The sequence below is a fragment of the Cydia amplana genome, chromosome 27 (assembly GCF_948474715.1).
Source record: "Cydia amplana chromosome 27, ilCydAmpl1.1, whole genome shotgun sequence".
NCBI classification, from domain to species: Eukaryota; Metazoa; Arthropoda; class Insecta; order Lepidoptera; family Tortricidae; genus Cydia; species Cydia amplana.
Window position 1 is genome coordinate 894,781 of NC_086095.1, and position 23,174 is coordinate 917,954.

Sequence of the window (23,174 nt, forward strand, 5' to 3'; positions counted from 1 at the left end):
CTGTAAAAGCACAGAATAAATAATAGTACCTATACTAGGTACAGAAGATTCACTCTCTAACAAAACGCGTCTGATACGATTAGGACAGATATGGCCGCTAGGTGGCGCAAGCGCCAGGCGCGGCTTATGGCTAGCCACCAAAATTGGTGTGGGACGGATATAATTTTAGGTACTTGTTGCGACGCGACGAAATCGCGGAGTGAGCCACGCCTGGCAGCCTATCCAAGGTGACGATAGCTATCGCTTCGCCATCGAATCGCTTTGTGTCTCTCTATCACTCTTCCATATTAGTGTGACAGAGACAGTTGCGTTTCGTTCGCTACGGAGCGATAGCGATTGGCATGTTCTCTACGGGGCCTGGTCTAAGATAGATCATGTCATGTACCTACTGTCCGATTTCTAAGACCAAGCTTAGAATTAATTTAAAAGTGGGAAAATTACTGCCTTGGGTTGGGTGAGACTTGAACGCACGGCTTCTCGCTTCATAGAGTTAGACCAAGAAAAGTCTGCAGCGATTTTGGTAGCCCACGCAGTGCAAGTGTTATTTACACGTCATAAATTCATAGAAGTTTGACGTTTAAAATGACACTTGCTCTGCGTGGGCTATCAAAATCGCTGCAGACTTTTCTCGGTCTGACTCTAGCATCGTTTGCAACTTTGCAGACGTTTCTTGTTGTTTTTATTTATCAAATTTAATTTAATTTAGATTTCTTAAATGAAAACAGAAAAACATAGGATCGGACAATGTAAAAACGCTCTAAGTAATGTAATTTATATAGATAGATATTTTTAGATTAAGTCATTGAATTTAGTAGGTATTATTTCTGCTTTCATATTCTTATGTTTGTAAATCACTATCACTAGGTTAAAACATAGTATAAAACAAAGTCGCTTCCCGCTCTCTGTCCCTACGTATCTTTAAAACTACGCAACGAATTTTTATGCGATTTTTTTAAATAGATAGATAGAGTGATTCAAGAGGAATATGTATAATTTGTTAACCCGTGCGAAGTTGGGGCGGGTCGCTAGTATAACATAAAACTATATAAAACACTTACCAGCCATATTAACTCACATTTATAGACGGGTCTAACGCGAAATTTATTCAATTACCTTTATATACCGACGTTTCGACACAGGTTTCACTGGTCATGGTCGCGGCCAACTAAAGTCTCAGCAAAATGTCAAAACAGAGATTTGTGCAACTACCCGACGAAAAGTGTATGAAAAAGTTTGGGGTAGACATCACATTTTCAAACCACCCACTACACATAATGTTAATTATTGTCAATAGTCCGACACGCAACACTCACAATATCCACGCACACGTCCGAAGATAGATCCTTTGGCTTTAACTTCTGTATCACTGGTTCCCAAGTTGGCGATAAGTAAATAAATGTGAGTTAATATGTGTTCAAAACGCGAAGGTTTTAAATATTATACTTACCAGCCATGTCCAGGGTGGCCACCTTCTCATGTGATTCCATTCTCGTACTCGACTTTACTCTTCAAAGACACTTTTTGCGACGTCTTTCCTGACTTCGGAGACTAATGTAAAATTATATCTGAAAAGAAAACCCTTTTTTTAAGTTTATCCCGTTTTTTTACATTAGAATTTTTCTAACCTCAAAAGTAGTGCTACCTAATTAACTTTTTCTTCTGAAATGTTAGAGTTGTTATGATATCTAGTATTGCGGTACAATAATATGTACATTAAATGAAACAATAGTAGGTACATTACATACCTAGGGAGGTGAATTCGTGAATGCTCCAGAACGCAGGTGTTTGTGGCCTGAACCGAAGGTGAAGACCATAAATATGCGATCTGGGGCTTTAGTAAGTAAGTAATAATTTATTTATTGTATATTTATTGGTGGGTCAAACAGATTACTGTGTTATCGTCTTTCCTGTAGACATACACAAGAGTTAAGGGCTATAAAGGTTAATTTTCTTATTTAACCCTTATCCACGTGAAAAGGTCCTCCTTTTATTTAGAGAACTATGATAAAATCATTACTTACATGCCCACAAGCTGTTAACTATTGCCCACAGGAGAGAAAACTAGTGTGTTAGCGCTAACTGTAAATTTTTCTAAATTTACGAATTACCGCCCGTGGTTTGTCTAAAGTTTTACGTCTTACCTAGGCCCGTAAGTGGGTTTTTCTCCTTGCGTAGCCTAGGGCCTAGGGTGACGTAAATGAATTTAAGGGGCTCCGCCACACCTTTAATCTGAATCCCTTTTTCTAATGACGCAATATACCTAGTAGCTTATCATCTACTTCAAAGTTCATAGTGTTCGATATATTTGGCATCAAAGTTGAACAATTGTAGGCCAAAAAAACTGGTTTTCTGGCCATAACTTTTTGTATTAATTAGTTTAAAATTAAAAGCTAAACACGTTTTTCGCGACGTCAAAGACGAACCCAAATATATGAAGATTTATCAATCTAGTTACGAAAAGTGTTTTTTTAGACAATAGAAAAAATCGTAAAAAAATAAGTATTCATTTCTTTCAAAAACCGGTAGACATAAATGGAGATAAAAGATTGAAGAATGGATAGCTGTTTGTCTTATATATCTATTAGTCAAATGTAGTGCAAATGTAGGAGATACGATTCAAAACTTGATGACAACCGCAGGTAGCCCCTTTAAATTACCAATTTTTGTTTTGATTAACTTACCGATCTAATAACTGTCTGATAAAAAAACACTTATCTTAAAATGTCTACAAGTTATTTGATACAATAGGTACAATTAGACACTAAAAGACTACACGTGGAATGAGCGCAGGCGACGACATGTGAGGCTTAAAACTGGTGTAATATTTGCACAGTGCACGGAAGTGTTACGGCCAAGATCGATGAGGTCATTCTTATTTTCGTTGATCATAATACTATTCACGCTTTCTAACGAGCCTCAATAGCATGAATCTAGTATATAATAACTGGATCAGGCATAAGGGGTGGGGGGAAACGACCAAACGGGATAGTCTTATGTATCTTTCGGTAGGAGTAGCAGAGAATGCGCTATTATGGTTTGTCCTTGTCACAGTCTCACTTTTTTTTTAAATTCCCCACCGTAAAGATAAAGATAAGATAAGATAAAGATAAAAGATAGTTTATTCAAGTAGGCATAATTACAATGCGCTTATGAACGTCAAATAAAGCTAGGTAGACCGGCTCCAACCCTACACCTCTGCCCCGAGAAGATTTAAATCCCCCCTCAATTGGAGGAGGGTATCCCATTATGGGACCGGCAACAAACTCGGCGGGACACATCTTTTCAAAAATAATTACATCTTATAATTAACATGCATTACGAGAAAATAAGGAAAAAAAATACAATTTAAATCACTATAGAATTCATGCAATTATACACATAAGGTGTAATAGAAATTTGATTTAGAAAATATACATATGTACATGGAATCATACAAATTCGTAGCTCTTTCAGAAAACATATCAAATCCTTACAAAAGGAAAAGAAAATAAAGTTATTAAAAGAAATGGGAAAACATATTATATAAATCTGATTGATTATTATGAATTACCAACATATAATATTTGATGTGTTTTCCTGCTTACCTGAGCTGTGTCACCTATAACTCTATACAAAATACAATATTTTTAATTGCTACTACTTTTTATTAGTTTCTGGTTTGGACCATGCATGTTTGTCTGTCAAGTAGTCCTCGACTCTGTAATAAGCTTTTAACATCAATTACTTTTTTAAGTAATTCTTAAGAGCTGGAAAGGGTAATCGTAAATTTAGTATGGATTATGTTGGGCAACTAATAAATTCGACCAATCATAGTGTCGCATTGCGTATGTTTTGTCCCTCGGACGCGCGCGTATAGCACTTCTATTACCATCTATGTCCCATAGTTGTTTATCGTCGATATTTTAAGCTGCGTCGTTGTCGTTACAACAAAACTGTAATAAAATTCATTATTCGGCATAAATAATAATAAAGCAAGGGTGTCGCCAAAGGGATATTATATTCTTTTGTAGACATAACAGACGAAGTATACCTATATAATTAGGTAAACACCTTTAGTATTTTACTGTCGAAAATTGCTATTGAATTTGTGATACTTACCAATTACTTATCCTGGAACGAATACGGACAAATTACAAGGAATACAAAATGATAAGAACTGAAAGCCCGCCCTGGCTCTTTTTATTCGTTTTTATCTCTGTACTTGGCCTAGTTTCAACTGACTTGTATGAAGTTTCATATTTATTTAGATTATTTATCAAATTGACGTCATTCCAGTGTGTACCAGTTAATACCAGTATTAAAACCTATTTTTATCGCTATTTAACATGATTTAACATATTACAGTAGGGTATGTTTATTTAGATTCATAGTTAAATCACGTGACAGACGTCACTACTTAGTCAACTGTACGTGATCTGGGTTCCGGCAGAATATCAGTGCTTTGCTCAGTAGAGTGGAGCGTATAGCTGAGTCGGAGCCCTTTTGTTTTTGCTGCAATGCACACAGTGTATGGCAGGGTGATGGCAGGTATAGCAGGTAAACCGATTTTTCGTGTGTAAGTATTTTTTATTTTTTTTATTGGTTAATTTTGTACATATTTTATTTTCGTAGTGTTTGTAATCTACCTACCTATTTGTAAAATGTGTGTTGTTGCAGCAAACAAATAAACGATTTATCTATCTATCTAAATAACAATTTTAATTACCGTACCGTACCGTAGCCAAGGTGACAATCGCTATCGCTTCAACAACGAAACTCTTTGTGTCTCTCTACCACTCTTCCATATTAGTGTGAGCGTGACAGGCGTTTCGATCGCTACGGAGCGATTGGCACGTTAGCCACGCGGCCATCACTTCAATTACTAGATGGAACAAGTAAAACAAAATGGCGGCGTTTCATGAGCATTTTCACTTAAGTAACTGTGCACTTTAAAGCGCGACTTAAGTCGTGTTTCTAGCCGTTACATTCTTGACAAAATGTATGGGATTTGACATTGACCGTCAGTTTTGTAACGATTGCTAACCAGCCGCTGAAGGTGCACAGTTAAGTGAAAATGCCCTCATGATGCCTTGGATTCTCATTTCCGTCGCCCAAGAACATAAAGGAACATCAAAAGAGACACATACGCGTTGAGAACACTGAATACCCGCTTCTTGAAGAACCCCATATATCGTAGTGCAAAGGAAATATCTCAGGAGATACCTAACAGGGTATTTGACTACTAGTCAAATCAGTTTCTTTTGTCGTACTGTCAGAACGATTGCGCTACTATGGAATTTATATGAAACACTAGCATGTGATGTCACAATCAAATTACCTACTCTTTATTATAGTTTTGTACGGGTTGTAAAATAGAAATTGTGTCTAAAAATAACTACGTTTTTCTATTAATCTTATGGTGCTTTATTTCATGCATGGTCTAAAATAATTTATTTTAAATACAGTAAATACCCTATTCCACATTCTGCACGTTCTGACATATCTATATCATCTTGGGATTCAATGTACTGATACTAGTACAAATGAACTCCAATGAAATTTGAATCATTATTCAATGGAACAGAGTTGATTATGCTATGTTTCGTTTGATTTTAAAACAAAGCAAAATTAATTCTATTTTCTAATACCATTAATTCAAATTTGCCTGACAATTTTTCTGGTATGGTGGGCCGCTAGAAGCTATAGAATCACTACATAGTATAAAACAAAGTCGCTTCCCGCTGTCTGTCTGTCCGTATGTATGCTTAGATCTTTTAAACAACGCAACGGATTTTGATGCAGTTTTTTTTAAATAGATACATTGATGCAAGAGGAAGGTTTATGTATAATTTGTTAACCCGTGCGAAGCCGGGGCGGGTCGCTAGTAGTTATATGATCTGTGATAGTAGATATATATTTCATGCTGATTGCACAAACCAACTATAACGATAAAAGCAATGAGTGTCCCTGGTAGGGAGTCGATAATTAACCTAAATAAGGCAACCTCCTTATAAGAACCTAATAAGCTACGTAAAAAGCGAGCGAACAAGTATGGCGGCATGTTAAATAAATATACTGAACCGGTTGAATAAACCAAAAAAAACTGCTCAGTATATGTCAATATGGACTACGTAGCCTAACATTACACTAATTTATTCATACCTATAGGTATAAGGTACAAAGAAAACTAACTTATCTATAAAATAAAACTAAAAACTAATAGGTACATCCTTGGTACAATGCCTCAAGGGCCTATTTTAGATTTCAGCTATTAGTTATTAATTTCTTTTAGTAATACACTGTATATATCTTGTTTGTAAATAAATGTTTTAATACATTCTGACAAAAACTAATACTAAATAAAATTAAAATTGAGCCTAACATCACTTCACTATCACTATCACTACATGAAGGGTACACGGAAAGAACATGTCTAGTCACTTTTTTCGGAAAATGAGATTTTTATCTCAAAATGAAGAGCTCTTAATGAATTATTAGTTATATCTTTTGCTACCACTGTATAATAAATGTAACACAACTTTATTTTTAGTGAAATAATACCTGGTCACGGAATTACCATACGTTTTGACATTGTTCCAAATTTTAAAACCGCGATTACTCAAAATGTTACTGATGTGACTAGACATGTTCTTTCCGTGCACCATTCACATACTTAGTATAAAACAAAGCCGCTTCCCGCTGTCTGTCTGTCTGTCTGTATGCTTAGATCTTTAAAACTACGCAACGGATTTTGATGCGGTTTTTTTTTAATAGATAGGTAGAGTGATTCAAGAGGAAGGTTTATGTATAATTTGTTAACCCGTGCGAAGCCGGGGCGGGTCGCTAGTTTAAAAATAAACATGAAATGTTCTCGGTATTTTTTCTGCACGTTTATTGCCAAACCTTCTCACAATTAATTTCAATTTGAGAATTTTTTGCACATAGCTAATATTTTATTTAAAGATAATATTTTCGGAAATAATTTCTCCGAAAGAATTTGTGCCCCCTCCCTCTAACTTTTGAAGCCTGGGTCCAAAAATTAAGAAGGAAATTGTGAAGGTAAGTTGTTTATTATATAGGTATATGATGACGGACGGGTAACTACGGAACCCTACGCTGAGCATGGCCCGACATGCTCTTGGCCGGTTTTAACGAATGTTACGAACGTCTAAACATGGTGCAATTATGAAGGATGAGTCATTCTACAAATTGGTGCTATTTATGGCATCGGTCGCTACGCAATACTGATATTATTTGGGCGGTTAGTAACCATCTGGCACCAGATGAAACTGAAATGTATTAGCACTAGCTAGTTGACTAACAGAAGGGCTGGTGGCCTAGCGGTAAGAGCGTGCAACTTGCAATCCGGAGGTCGCGGTTTCAACTTCAAATCCCGGCTCGTACCAATGAGTTTTTCGAAACTAATGTACGAAATTTCATTTAAAATTTACCAGGCGCTTTCCGGTGAAGGAAAACATCGTGAGGAAACCGGACTAATCCCAATATGGCCTAGTTTACCCTCTGGATTGGAGGGTCAGATGGCAGTCGTTTTCGTAAAAGCTAGTGCCTTCGCTAATTCTTGGGATTAAATGCCAAGCGGACCCCAATTCTTGGGATTAGTTGCCAAGCAGACCCCGGGCTCCCATGAGCCGTGGCAAAATGCCGGGACAACGCGAGGAAGATGATGATGATGATGAGCTATTTGACATACTTTTCATATTTACCTGGTACTCGTAATTCCCGATAATTTCACTTGACACTGCGTGTATGCTTTATGTATGTATGTCTGTCTGTACGGAATACAACGTAACGATACGTGTTATAGCTCCGGTTCTATTGAGCGAAGTGGTTCTCATTGAGGAACCAATATTAATCTGTGATCATTATGAATGCAGACTTTAGTGGGTTATAGACATGACAGGGACTACCTAAGTGTAAGGCCTGAGTGGACGCTCGAGTTGGGCGTGCAGCGGGGAAGAGCGGCCTTAGTGCACGCTGCTCAAATTATTCCTGACCCCGACGCCACGCTGCACGCCCCGCCGAACGCTCCGCTTCGAGCGTCCACTCAGGCCTTACACTAATTCGCTAGGTGCACGACTGGTGCAGCCCTCATTTTCTCGGACTTTCTACGTTAAATCTTATGGAGTAAAATTAGTTCATGCGGCTGCCGCTAGTACTAATGTCGGACATTCCATAAGATTACCTCTGTGTTTGTGACGATCAGCGCCACTTCCCCCTCCACCGACTTCGCACATTGCCAATAGGTAGGTACTTAAAGATAATATATTGCTAAAATACACTAGAACTATCACATCGATTCGGTCCCTATGACAGTTCGTTTTAAATATGGAGTTGCTGTCACGTAAAATTATTGTAGACATTTTTTGAAAGTTTAGTCAATTCTGTGGACAGTTCGATAAAAGTCCTGTTTTTCTTATTCATAGACATAGACATAGAAAAAAATATTTAACACCACATTGAAATATGTTTACAGGCAATGCTACAAAACATTACAAGCCTTAGAATTAAACTTAAATAGGCACAAATTAATTTGTTTACATGTAGATACCTATAAGTTTTTTTAAATTATGATGCTAAAAAGGAGCGAACCTCAGCATGTGTTGCAGCAGGCTTACCTACTACAACGCTGGTTTTCAGGCCGACCCTTCGTACAATACGAATTTGCTTGCTGTTTGTCGGAAACTGTATGGCTAAGACTATTTTAGTTTGTGTAGAAAATAATATAGGTATGTATATATATAATCGATTTCGATTATCAAATACTGCCTGTCAGTTGTTCGTAACTGTCACCTTTTGCGTTTAACTGACAGGCTGATATCGTCCGGTGAACTGGTAACCCCTTAAGGGCGCAGCGTAAAAAGATAGCTTTAGATTACATTAACTTTGCGATGTCTACAGGAAAGACGTTGTATGACCGTTGGCCAATGACCCTCTTCTACCATAGTCGGTTATTTTTTGAAATATTCTTACACATGTCTGACATGTCTAACCATTTTAAAGTCTGCCATACAATCCACTCGCGCGCACGCTTCAATCATGAGTGATCAAAGGCTACCGCTGACTGCTCCCGCCCGATGTACCAAATAAAGTACAATTTCAACTGTAACACGATGACATAAGGTATAGAATCGGTCACTTGTGTTAGTGTGACGGCAACGTTTAACAGTTAAAAACGGCAATGACTGAATTTATACGATGCAATTAATTGTTACATAGGTACATACTTAGTGTACTTACTTACTGTTAGTTACATAATCACCATAGAGAAATATAAGTAAAGAAAGAGTGGTAACTCCATACATCAATTTTATTACCAAAACGAGAGTTATTTCGTAGTCGACATTGAGTAAATTGTTTTAGTACTTAGGTCATACTTAAAATTCCTGGACTGGCCACTTAGAAAAAATAAGTTTTCTCAGATATCAGAATCCAGAAACTTTCTAGTAGGTAAATTTTTTGTAGGTAGCGACAGGTGTGACATCTGGTGTCAAGTAGTAATTTGTATTCTTTAATAATAACATATTTTAACACAACAAGAACTCAGGAACGAGTGTGAATTAAAGCCCGAAGCCGAAGGCGAGGGCTTAATTAACACGAGTTCGTAATTCCTGTACCTACCGCCCGTGGCACACACAACGTTTTTCATTTTCACACATTTCAAAAAAGTAAGAAATTAATAAAACGTCTTCCTAATTTTCGTACGTGCAGCCCTAGGTCAAAATTTAGGATTTACGGACCGCATCGCCTAACAAGTGTGATGAAATAGTCATTTACGAACAAGTTCGGATAATAGGTAATTAAATAAAAAAAGAACGATTGAACTAAAATAGACAATCTAGCTGTCATTTTATTATCCCGGATATAACATAGCTTACCTTCGTAAAAGTCGGGTAAAACACAAAAAAAACAATCATTACTTACCTATAGCGGCTAAAAATAAAGAAATTTGATGTATTTGCAAAGAGATGCCTACGATAACGTAAACAATAACACGCGACGGAAACGGGCATGTATCGATATCGATAGTGGCGGTGTCTGTCGATTGATTATATCGATATATTAATAACTAGCGACCCGCCCCGGTTAGCACGGCCGGGTTAACAAATTATACATGAACCTTCTTCTTGAATCACTCTATTTATTAAACAAAACGGCATCAAAATCCATTGCGTAGTTTTAAAGATCTAAGCATGCATAGGGACAGACAGCGGGAAGCGACTTTGTTTTATACTAAGTATGTAGTGAAGAGGATTATATAAAAGGATTATTACCGTTTTTAATATAAAAGGTATATTTTCAAACAATATGAGGCTAAAACTGTTTTAAATAAAGGAAAACTGGAATAATTCAGGCTTTATGAACAAGGTTTAAATCAGCACGCTTAGGTATACGCTAATAGGCTACCCATTCATAAAGCTTTTACCATTATAAGCAATAATATATGCTGTTAAACCCAGAAGGTAATGATTTCACAAGATTTTACCAAACAATACGTTTAAAATCAAACTTTTAACAATTAATGTGAGTAAAGGGGCCCACTGATTATCAGTTCGCCGTACGATATCGGCCTGTCAGTTGTTAGGAACTTTTGCGTTTATCTGACAGGCCGATATCGTCCGGCGGACTAGTAATCAGTGGGCCCCTTAACTCACATTCAGAACTCAAAGAAAGAAAAAGAAAACTATCGATATCGACACTCACAATCACATCACTAACCAAGTTTATAAACATCGCCCAAATCATAGTAAGCATCGAAAATTCTTGCTCATTTCTCAGCGCACTTTACTCGCTTCACAACTCAAGTATTTCATTGATTTGACATTAATGGTTGCCAAAAATGTTTCGATATTAAAGCGGCTAGTGATGTGGCTTCTTGTCGGTTTATCGATAGGCTTTGTGGCCTGTGACGGGGTTTTTTCGAACAATGAACTTGGACCGCGTTATGAAACGAATAAAATCAACAAAGGTAAGTACATATAATATTTTTTCTACTCCCGTACTTTTATTTGTCATTTAAAGGGTCGTGCACACACCTTTAAAACCCTATCTTATAGTTGTCAAGACAAGTCTTTAGTCTATTCCCCAAAAAAGAATTTGTGCATACACGCAGTATCTTTTTGGCGATTTTACGATACTTCGTGTAATGACCACTTAAAAAATATTGAATGAAATACAGTGTTGCCAACCTTATTTTAAATGTCATCTCTGACAAATAAGTGAACCATAGACATGTTTTAAACACATATTAACTAACATTTATAGATGGGTTACCTTTATTTACCGACGTCAAACCTCTCTCTCTCTCAAAATTAAATTTGGAGTTCCCCCGAGTTGGACCCGTCTATAAATGTGAGTTCGTAAAGGTAAGTACAATTACTATGGCCGGCATCGCACTTACAACCCCTCTGTTGTTGTCCATGGGCGACGGTAATCGCTTACCATCAGGTGATTCGTCTGCTGCTGTCATAAAAAAAATACTATTTGTTTTTTTTTTTAATACAAGACTTTGTCCTGAACAGGGTAAGAGGGTATTTGACTGTATTTAAAATAAAATTATTTTACACGATGCATGAAATAAAGCACCAGAAGATTCATAGAAACACGTAGACAGCAGGTTTTTTTAGACACAATTTCTATTTTAATATCCCGTATAAAACTATAAAGAGTAGGTAATTTGATATCTATTTACTTCATTAATAAATTATGTGTCTGCAAACCTTAAAATAAAAATCTCAAATACATATTGCATTGTCTACGTGTACAATTTAAATATCACGATAAACGTATCTGTATGAAAATATGACACACCGTAAAATGGGGTGAGTAGGGGCAAAACTGACATTCAAACCTCGATAACATTTTATTTTTACATATGCAAACTGAATGGTGTATATAATGAGTATTCCGGACGTTTGTATTTTATTTTGGGTAGTTCCATTTCATAACTTTGACGATAAACAGGAAATCCCACCTCACCCCGTAGTCCCTCGTAATTGGGGTGAGATGGAATTTCATACAAAGGTGATTTTGGAAGATTGTTGCATCGATTTTTTTTATTATGAGTATTACTATAGCTCCATTTTAAATTGGAATACAGTATTTTTGTAGCAGGAGCCTTAAAATTCCATCTCACCCCCCTTTCATCCCTTCTCTCCCCATCCATAACCCAACTCTCCCCGCGAACCCTACTCACCCCATATTACGGTATAAGGGACAAACTACCCAAAGACACTTACACATTTTGTTCTGTCAAAATTGGTGCACAATTTTACCTACAGTGCCTGTTTTCAGGGATCTGGCTCCGACATAAACAGAGAGCGGACGGACGCAAGAACTTAGGACATTACTTCAGGTCCAACTCCGATGAACACGAGCCAGATGCCCCGTTTTTGGGTGCCTTGGCTTTGAGGGATAAGCGTTCGGTGCTCAGTGAGTAACATTATGGCATTATAGTTAATATTGGGAGAAAACCTTGGAATACATATTAATAACTCATAAATGCGCGTTTTCCCAGAGATAAGACCTAACTAGATCGATTTTTCGGCCCCGAAAGCTTATAGCCAATGTCATCGAAATATGCAGTATATAAGTAGAGTAGCTCGTAAGTTTTATAAAGTGTTAAAAATCAAATATTTTAGTGAAATTAAGATGAAAGCAGTTAGATATGAAATAAATGAATTCATTATTATTCTGTACAAGCTGGAACAAATTCATATAAGTTTTGAAATCTGTCTAAAATCTGTAATAAATATGAATATGAATATGTCATACTTACGTATTTCTCCGTAAATTATTATTTATTTTATTTTATTATTTATTAGATAAAGACGGGAAAAAGCACATAAACAATGGGAAAGGACTAATAAGGGAGAGAAACTCAATAACTTCACTTTTCAACGATTTCCCTTTAAGTGCAGCAATGTTGCTAGAAAACTCTAATAACAAGAAAATAGACTATAATGACTATACAAAGTCCGCAACAAAAACTGCCCCGGACGTTGAAAATATAACTAATGCAATACAAGAAAATCATAATAGTGAAGTCGATCATTTTAACTATTTAAAAGATATATTAAATATCACTGAAGGAACCGCAACCGGTAAGAGAAGTATGAAATACGACGACCTAGTTGTCGATAGAATCGATTTAATTGACATGTTCAATAAAAGTAATGACTTAGATAAAACACCTAACGTAAGCAATGAAAAAATGTGGCAAAATGCTCCGGTTGTAGACAAAAATGCATATGAAATTCTTACTAAAGAACCTGCAACAGAACCGACAACGCCAAAGCCCATTTCAGAAAAAGGACTAGTTAAAGTACTTACAATGTTAACACGTACTTTTAAAAAGATTATGAAGCAGCACAACGCTATCAAAGTAATTCACGATCAAATGAACAACGTAAACAAAGAATATGAAGCAAAAATCGAAGAAAACAAGAAAAAACTTAATGATTTTGATGTGAAATATTTGAATGTCCTGAAATTAATTGAAAAATTAAATAACTTTCACGATTGCTTGAAGAACAAGGAACAAATGTTCAAAAAGAAAGAAGAGATAATATCTAAGAACTTACTAGATTTTGAGAGTCAGCAAAACAAGTTCTTGGCTCAGCAACAACAGTTTTACAATATCCAGAAGATGATGCTGTTACAAAATGAGAAGATTAATGATAAACAAAACTCGATTGCAAAAATACAGAACGAAATATCTCACAGGCAAAACCATTTTGCGAAAATACTTAAAAAGGCTAAACAAAATGCTCAAAATAACAAATACCTTAAGCTTAATGCGAATTTAATAGGACCCAAAGCAGATACAGAAAAGAATACAACTAAATTGAACTATGTACAACAATTTACAACAGAACGAACTACATCAATCGAACCAATTAAAATAAATCTATTATCTATGCAATCCAATAACGTTATAGAAAATCAAGATGAAATGATACTTAGGGAGAAAGATGACAAGTCAGTAGACGACTTAATTTATAAATATTACTTCAATAACACTTTTATTGACACAATAATAAAGAACAAAATACTAGGAGGAATCCACATGGGAGACAAGACAAGCATAGCTAGAAGCGCAAAGCTAGCATCAAAAAGAAATCAAAAGAAATACAAAAATGACACTAAACCTAAAACAACCATCCTATTTCCAGTTGACAAAATAAGTTTCAAGCGAGAGCGAAGATGGATAAACCATCATTCGGCACGAAAACATAGAAAACGACACCATAGCAAGGGGCATCCACTCCTAAAAGACGCTGGTATTAAACATGAGAGTCTCAAATCAACTACTGAAGCACAGAAGATCGTTAAAGAATCAGATGTGACAGCAAAAGATCCCTTTCTGATGATGGCGACAAGTTTCTGTAAAGAAATAGGACAGAATAGCACAAAACAGATTTTGGACTGGTGTGTGGAGAAGGCTATCAGACGATTGAGCACTTTAGGTAAGTGACTAGTAACTTTAGCGTTATGGAAATAGATCAATTTCGTTTTTAGGCCGAAAATTACTTAGCAATGGCAATGACAAATGGTACAAAGTTTCACCTAGAGCCAAGACTATATTTCTGAGATAAAAAAAAAGTTAGTACTGTTGTCGAGCCGCTTAGTGCTCAGTAGTAGTTGGTAGTAGGTCTACCACAGGAATAGCTGTAATAGTTATGTCGCCCCTGATGCCGGCTGTACACACTCGCCAAGAGTCTCGGCACCACTCCGACCCATTCGGAAAAGGGCAAGACGAGACGACTCAGAGGGAGACGAGAATATGTACACACTCGTTCTCAGCCTGTCTCGACGAGTGTGTACAGCCGACATTACAACTGTATTAATATTGTGAACATTAACCTTTCGTATGCTCCTGTCAAAAATGTGTCATTTATACAATATCAATCATAATAGATAGATAGATGATAGATGTTTAAGTTGAATAGATACGGAGCAGAGCCCGTACCATGAGTCATTGACAGTGTCAAAACTGACATAAACGCTTTCGAGAACGTAATTTACTTTCTATACATCTCTCTTGCCCTAATATGCGAGTACGAGCGAGATGCATAGAAAGTAAATTACGTTCTCGATGGCGTTTATGTCAGTGTCAAACTGGTGGTAGTGGTACAGATCTGCTCCTAAGCATACCAAAGGCACAGTATAATAAAGAGTACTAGCATACAGTGTGGACGCTCCCTGCCTCCCGTTGAAAGTGCCGCCCACCCGCTGAGACCCGCTCTCGGTTACCTCACAGTTACCCTACAATGGCTTATCTCACTCACACAAGCATGGTACGCGTTCACCTACACGAGCTTAGGCTGTGTGCGTAGGAACGCGTTTGTTTCATACATTTGATCGCCAGTGTCCGAGGTGTGCCAAAGGTTAATTACGCACTTATTCACAGATAGGAATATAATGGCGCCTAATATTGTGCCAATGCTGCCGCAACAACAGCCGAGTGAGAAGATTGTTGTTAAGAGTACGACAACCACAGCAACAATAACAACAACACACGTCACTGAAGGTAATGTTATTAAGAGGAAAGAAGACGACCGTGTACATATAGAAACGTAGTCCTCATTTTCCTCTCTGCATATTGACTTTAATTTTATGCAATTTGATGTATATATTCTATCAATATACCCAGTTAGCTATAGCTATGCCCCGTTCGTTTTATTTTTTTAGATATTTGATCTCCTTAGATTTCACGGGCCTATAAATCTCGGTCTTTTGATAGGCTTGCGAGGGGATACCTATACTCGTAGATCCAACGCGTAGAGGCCCTTTGGAGAGCTTATGTCATGTAGAATCGCCTGCTGGAAACCGTTCACAGGCTACGCAACAATAGACACCCATGAGTCTTTCTTTTCATTAACGTGTATCTAAAGTGACAGTCCATTTCCAACCGCAGCTGCACTACTGTTCATTTTACTATGGAAATTGACAGTAACAGCGACGCGTTCAGTACCAGTAGTGCAGCTGCGGTCAGAAATGGAATGTTACCCTAAATTATTTTCGTTTCAGCACCTGTCACCGTGGCAACGACATCACCAGAGTTGTTTGTCAAAGACACTCAAAAATTTGCAACTAAAATAGGACTGAGTGAAAACCAATTTTTTCCAGGTACCTATATTTTTTTTTATTTGTCGAATAAATGACTGTCACTGATATCCATTTATTTCCAATAAAAATCTTGGGACTGATGTACCTAATTAGTAATACACTGTATACAGTGCCAGCCACTTGAATAGCCTCACTCAACAAAATTAATATTTCTCATAGTAATATAAAAAGGAGATATATATTAAACATTAAATATGAAATAAAACAAGAAGCCTTGTAATAGTAAATACAATATTTATTGTTATCTAATCAAAGTTTTAAGAAATAACGTCAAACAAATAAATTGACCCTTCCACTTGAATAGCCTCACATGCTAAAATAGACTGTTTAGTTATTAAAACTCTCGTTTAATATTTCGTATACCTTCCATTAGACCTTATTAATTCGAAAATACGTTTAGGTAGTGATTCATATAAAGAATGTATGTAATTAACGTCCACAGAATCCCAAACAGTGTAAATAGCTTGAATGAGTTCTTCTTTATTACTAAACTGTCTTCCGTTGTAATATACTTGCCGAGAAAGCCAACCCCAGGCATTTTCCATGACGTTCAGATCAGGGGACAAGGATGGCCAATCTAGAACTTCAATCTGGTTTTCTTCAAACCACTTTGTAACTATGGCTGACTTGTGTATGGGAGCATTATCATGCTAAAAAAACACTTTTTTTCTACCTATTACTTTTCTGATCTTACTTTTTGTTTCTTTTAATAAATTTAAATACTTTTCAGAATTTAGTCTTCCGTCTACCACAATTAAATCAACAGTACCATAGTAAAAAATTGCTCCCCAAACCATCACCGATCCGAGAGTTGAATGATGACGTGATAGTACTTTCGGTTCTTTCCTTAGGTCATGAAAATAATATTTAAATCCATCTGGACCATCTAGATTAAACTTTTTCTCATCACTAAAAATCACATTTCGCCACTCGGTTTTCCAGCACATGTACTTTTTAGCCAAAGACAGTCGACCCGCCACATGTTGTTCGCGCAAAGGAGGTTTACTCATGATTTTTTTTCGTTTGAGGTGGGATGATGTTCTAATAATCAGTCGAACTGTAGAGAGAGGTGCTCTAGTATTTATTTCACTAGCTATTTGCCTGGCGGTCTTGGTGGAATTTGAAGCAGTGCGTAAAATAAGTCGACGTTCACGATCCGTAGTGGCAAATTTTGTGCGTCCTTTATACTGGTGGCCGTAATTTTCCTTATTTTTAACATAATTATTAATAACTTTAGGGCTGCGACCTATTTTTTGAGCTATCTCACGATGGGATAATTTTAGAGTTAAATAAAAATTAACCTTTTCAATTTCTAAACTTGTAAGTTTTTTCCACGTCCCATAGTCACAAAAACACTGTGTTTATCGCGTTACTGCAGGTACTTAATAGAATGCCATCTGTATTATCTAATCATAATAAAATAAATTTGAAAGCGAAACTTAAATGCACGGTTTGGACGATTATGTTACACTGAGGCTATTCATGTGGACGGCCCGTATTAGCTCTTGCGTCCACAACGTTTCGCGCGCAGACAAATTCGGACTTGTTAATGTGTCGTTCGATAAACGTCAGGGCGTACAATTCAAATTTAAGATATATTGATAAAAATAATCACGTATAATTATAATACTCACAATATATAGGTGAGGCTATTTAAGTGGTTGGCACTGTATATCTTGCTTGTAAATAAATGATTTATTTCTCATTATGTAAAAACTCGCACATGTATTGGTGCGATCGAGAGGGACTGCGATCGGGTTTGCGCAGTCGCTAGCCTAAATGTCAAATGCTAGCTCATTAGCTGTACTGAGAGATTTAGATTTGAGAATCGTTATGATTCATAGATAGGCTACTTCAGTAGGTAGATTATATTATGCTATGTTAGTATTGTTAATTTTCCTTTGAATAAAACGGAACATTTTGATTTCAGACAACCAGGAATTGGAAAAAAATTTAAAAGCATTCGGTGAGTTCTATTATGACCTACATATAATTATACCTAGGTATACATCCTTAGCTTAGAAATAGTTATTCACGATACAATTAAGTGCGGAAAAGAGGAAATTCGAAACGAGTGGCGATAAATTAAAACACGACCGAAGAGAGTATTTTAAATCGACACGAGTTGCGTTACCTATTCGCACGTGTATCGAACAACGTTTTACATTACATATGGCCCTTTAAATTTTCGACATAGGCACGGAAAGTGCTTATTCCCTCACTAGTGCAGGAAAGTAGCACCATATTTTATACAACATAACTCCATTTGCCATGAAAACGGCTAAACTTGGATGTATTTTACCTACAAGCTTTTATTTAGCTTTTATTTGTGACAATGCAATATTATGGTACCATCGAGCTGATCTGATGATGGAGACAGGAGGTGGCCATAGGAACTCTGTGATAAAACAACGCAACCTAATTGTGTATGGGGTTTTTAGAATTGTCACGATGAGATGAGTATAAGTTGCCTGTGGAAAGAAAAGTACAGTCAGCGATAAAAGCTTGTACCAAAAATGTTTTTTTTTTTTACAAAAAAACTATTTTTCTACAGATCTAACTCCCGACACAGCTGGCAACGTTTATTTTGATGGAAGTCTACATGCAAGCGACATACGTAAGTAGCAAGAAATAGTAGATTGTTTACCAAGGCCAAGGGGTGAAAGGCACTCATTTCTGCCGAGGTAGTTAGTGCTCAAACGCAGTGAGAGCGCCAATAGTCCGAGGCTCAAATGATGCCTTTCACCCGAGTTAAACACTCTACTCTTCATTTCGAATACGAGGAAAGTAAAAATCATGTGATTTTAAAAAACATGACTGAGTATAATATATAATATACACTTTTATACTGTTTCTCGAGGATACCTACTTTCATTTAACAATTTGGGGAAATGAATCGTTATTTTTGGAATGGGGAGTTAAAATCAGAATGGAAGTTGCATAACAAATCCATTTAAAACCAAATTTCAATTGTCTATCTATAAATTAAAAAAAAAAATCGTACTTGGAAAGTTAAATGCTGTAGTGCAGAAACGTATCACTTTCTGCATACCTTTTAGAACAACAATGACCCTCTTTCAGAACATGAGAAATGAAAAATGAATTTTAAATGATCCATCACTATTATAATATAAAACAAAGTCGCTTCCCGCTGTGTCTGTCCCTATGTATGCTTAGATCTTATAAACTATGCAACGGATTTTGATGCGGTTTTTTTATAGATAGAGTGATTCATGAGGAACGTTTATGTATAATTTGCAGAGCTCTCGGCGGGGGTGAGCTATTTTCCTTATAATATGACGTAAGACTTGTCAAATTATAAGGTAAATAACTCACCCCCGCCGAGCTCTGATAATTTGTTAACCCGTGCATGTTGGAAAGTGCTGGCTGTTCATATTGTCTATGATCGCGGGAATATTTGAATTTGTTTCTGTGACACCTGTGACATGTTTTTTTTTTGATGCTTATATATCAATCTTGTAACATGTACGTAATTTTCTTTCTGAATAAAACTAATTAATATTGCATCAATATATTCCTATTATTTCGTCACTGCTTTCGCCATCAGTGCAAAGCCGGGGCGGGTCGCTACTGCTTTATATGGCCAAAGTTACCCTCCAGGGCTAAAGTTGTTGTTGTTGTTGTTGACAGTTGGCGACAAGCAAAGCGAAGGCTTGTCAGACGTGCTGCCGGGTTACGACAGCGATTCCAAGGTCGAACTGGACCCGAGATTTATACGGATGCAGCTGAAAAAGAAACAGCTTCGAGCCAAGTAGGTATTTTATGATGTGATTTTTATGTGACCAATGAAGGTCTGCCCCTATTTAACTACGGTGACTGGTGCGACAATTGTCGACATCACTGTTGCTGACGTCACAGGCCTCCATAGGCTACGGTAACAGCTTACCATCGAACAGCTTAACAGCAAATATCTGTGCTCACACAAATAAATGCCATTACCGGGATTCGAACCCAGGACCGCGGCTTCACAGGCAGGGTCACTACCCACTAGGCCAGACTAGTCGTCATCAGACACTTTTTCAGAGACTTCCTGCCTTTTCTATCAGGTTTAATGTATCCCGTGCGAAGCCGGGGCGGGTCGCTAGTCTGTAATGAGATGTAAGGGGTACATCGAACGGATGCCTTGTCCGTGTCTTGGGGTTGGGACGCACGCAGAGGCAGCGCTAGTTTACGTTACCTACTTATTATATTTAATTTATTTGTTTCAGCATACTCCCGAAAGTATGGAAGAATTGAGAAACGAAAACCAGCAACGAATTAATTGAAAACCTCGATTCGAAAAATCTGAACAAAATCCCGAATTTTCAAAACTAAAGGGGCTGATGGCTGATCGTCTATGGTCTATCTAGCAATGTACCTACAAGTTGGAGAACATTCTCGAAATTTCCGAAATTTCTGATTGTTTTTCCGAAAATTTGCCAATGAACGTGTGCAGAAAAAATATTGATCAATGAACATTTCATGGAAACTTTGCAATTTTTGAAAATTCCGAGATCCGCGTGCCGCGGCGGTATGCATCGAAAAAAGATCAAACGGGCATAGCTATGTTTAAAATACGACAAATTGTGTAATCATATTTTCAATTAATGGGTGTTTTCAGAAAAAATGTTATCGTTTACTTTTTTTCGAAAAACGATAAACTTTTGGGTTATTTAGACTCTGAATCACGAGGACTATCGATTTAAAAACTAATCGATTTAAGTGACAATGCCCTAATATCCAGAGAGGAAAATGGGGAATACCTATGTTTGTATGGAAAATCGGTGTTGAAACGGTCGTCCCCTAAAACTCGCTTCTACGCTGGTCGCCGTCGGTGAGACCGGTGCCTTAGAACTTGATAACTTTTATTAACTCACACTTATAGATGGGTCTATCGCGAATTTAAATGTGAATTTGGGACATCAGTTAGCCGCGACCACGACCAGTGAAACCTGTGTCGAAACGTCGGTAAATAAAGGTAATAAAATAAATTCGCGATAGACCCGTCTATAAATGTGATTCACATTTGATATGTGTTCAAAACGCGAAAGTTTTAAATATTATCAAATAACTTTTGACTGGAAAGTCTAGCTTTAGATAATAAGCATTATATAGTGAATAAGATATCATATATGTTTTTTAAGCTAGATGTAAAATAAATGCATAATTTTAATAAAATGTGATACGTAGTTGTGTGTGTGATATGTTGTTTTCCTAACCTTACAATTAATGTAGGGTCAATGCGGAAACAGTGGCTGATGAGCACGAACAGTGGCTCATCAGTCGCCCAAATATCGCCTCTCTCGTATTGAAGGTTGAGTGAGCCACTGTACCCGGCCTTTTCCTACCAACCCACTGTTCCCTTGACCCTATATGTTTGCCGAAAACTGCACTCAAATTGGCTCAGCTGTTTTAGAGCACGATGCAACAGACAGACACATAGTTACCTACTATAACGTAATGGACCCTATAATGGACGTGGAACCGGTAATGGGACATAAAACCACAAATCCTCTAAAATAAGTATGTAAAAGTAGTTTATAAACACTGGCAATATTTTACCATAAATAAGAGTCATAGAGCTGTTTAAGTTTGACTTTTTATTAATTTCGGTTAATTTTTAAGAAATTGGCGCCAACCCAAAAGTTGTCGTGTCACTGGAAAAAATAACCAGTAAGAATTCTTAACAACTTCGCTAAGAGAGGTGAGTTCATATATTAAATTGTAATTAATTATTACTTGGTGTAAACTAGAATGTGTTTTGTTAATTGCATTTACCATGAGATAAGGTATACAACACATTATGTTGTGACTCTAGAGATGTATAAAAAATAGTAGTATTTTGCCCAATCCCATTATAGGAGCTGTAAAACTGCATACCTCCTATGATGGGATAATTTACATAATGATGCTTGCCATGGCGTAATTTCATGTTTAAACAATACAGAAGTATAATGTAGTTACTCGTACGAACTATGTCAGGAGGTCTTCTCGGACTTCGGATAAATTAATATCGTTTTTACAAAATTTTATTTAACTTGCCCTGTTAGTTTGTATACAGGGTGGATTTTCTTTTTGGGTCAGTGAGGGTAGCTACCAGATCCCGTGCTGCGACGAGAAAACGGTCTTAGAAAACCTTCCCTCGATTTCAAATTAATGAAGATTGGCTTTTACAGATTTTGGAAAAAACATACAGGGTGCGAGAAAAAGGTAATTTTTGACAATCTTTTTTTTGATGCCAATCGATCCCATTCCTATTGAGGATCAAAAGCTTGTATGGAGCTAAAAAAAATTCCGGCTAGAAAAGCCACAAATCGAGGAAAACTTTTCCCATACAATTTGTATGAAAATCAAAACTTTTATTTTTCACATGCTATTTTTCTATGACAATTGATTCCATTCTTATCTAGTATCAATAGTTTCTTTGGGGTCAACTTACGATAATGTACTAAAAAGCCACAAATTAATAAAAACTTTTTCCATTGACCCCAAAAAAACTATTGATACTGGATAGGAATGGAATCGATTGGCATACAAAAATAGCATGTGAAAAATATAAGTTTTCATTTTCATACAAATTGTATGGGAAATGTTTTCCTCGATTTGTGGCTTTTCTAGCCGGAATTTTTTTTTGTTCCATACAAGCTTTTGATCCTCAATAGGAATGGGATCGATTGGCATCAAAAAAAAAGTTTGTCAAAAATTACCTTTTCCTCGCACCCTGTATGTTTTTTCCAAAATCTGTAAAAGCCAATCTTCATTAATTTGAAATCGAGGGAAGGTCTTCTAAGACCGTTTTCTCGTAGCAGCACGGGATCTGGTAGCTGCCCTCACTGACCCAAAAAGAAAATCCATCCTGTATTAGTTAGTGTGGTTCAAATCTTGGAAATGGCATTTGAGCCACTTTCGGATTTCCGATTGAGTTGAAATTTTGGATACGTATGCAAATCGGATGACAATGCAATCGGGTGACAAAAATGACTAATAACTAGTTTTTTGCCAAAAACTTATTCCCTATTCCAATATCTTATACTGATAGGGTATGC

At 36.8% G+C, this 23,174-nt stretch overlaps 1 protein-coding gene across 1 annotated transcript; it reads left to right on the forward strand.

The window, feature by feature from the left end:
- Positions 1 to 12,576: 12,576 nt before the first annotated feature.
- On the forward strand, positions 12,577 to 19,904 carry LOC134660385 (uncharacterized). Its single transcript, XM_063516118.1, has 7 exons — positions 12,577 to 12,601; positions 12,822 to 14,465; positions 15,410 to 15,529; positions 16,030 to 16,128; positions 18,059 to 18,094; positions 18,683 to 18,745; positions 19,780 to 19,904. The coding sequence occupies exons 1-7, from the start codon at positions 12,577 to 12,579 to the stop codon at positions 19,902 to 19,904; spliced, it is 2,112 nt and encodes a 703-aa protein (XP_063372188.1).
- The last annotated feature ends 3,270 nt before the right edge of the window (positions 19,905 to 23,174 follow it).

Bases quoted from the DNA above. Each gene is read 5' to 3' on its own strand.
- LOC134660385 (XM_063516118.1), top strand. From the start codon at position 12,577: ATGCAGTATATAAGTAGAGTAGCTC. The intron at 12,602-12,821 runs GTAAGTTTTATA...ATTATTTATTAG, and splicing joins GTATATAAGTAGAGTAGCTC to ATAAAGACGGGAAAAAGCAC. The intron at 18,095-18,682 runs GTGAGTTCTATT...ATTTTTCTACAG, and splicing joins AAAAAATTTAAAAGCATTCG to ATCTAACTCCCGACACAGCT.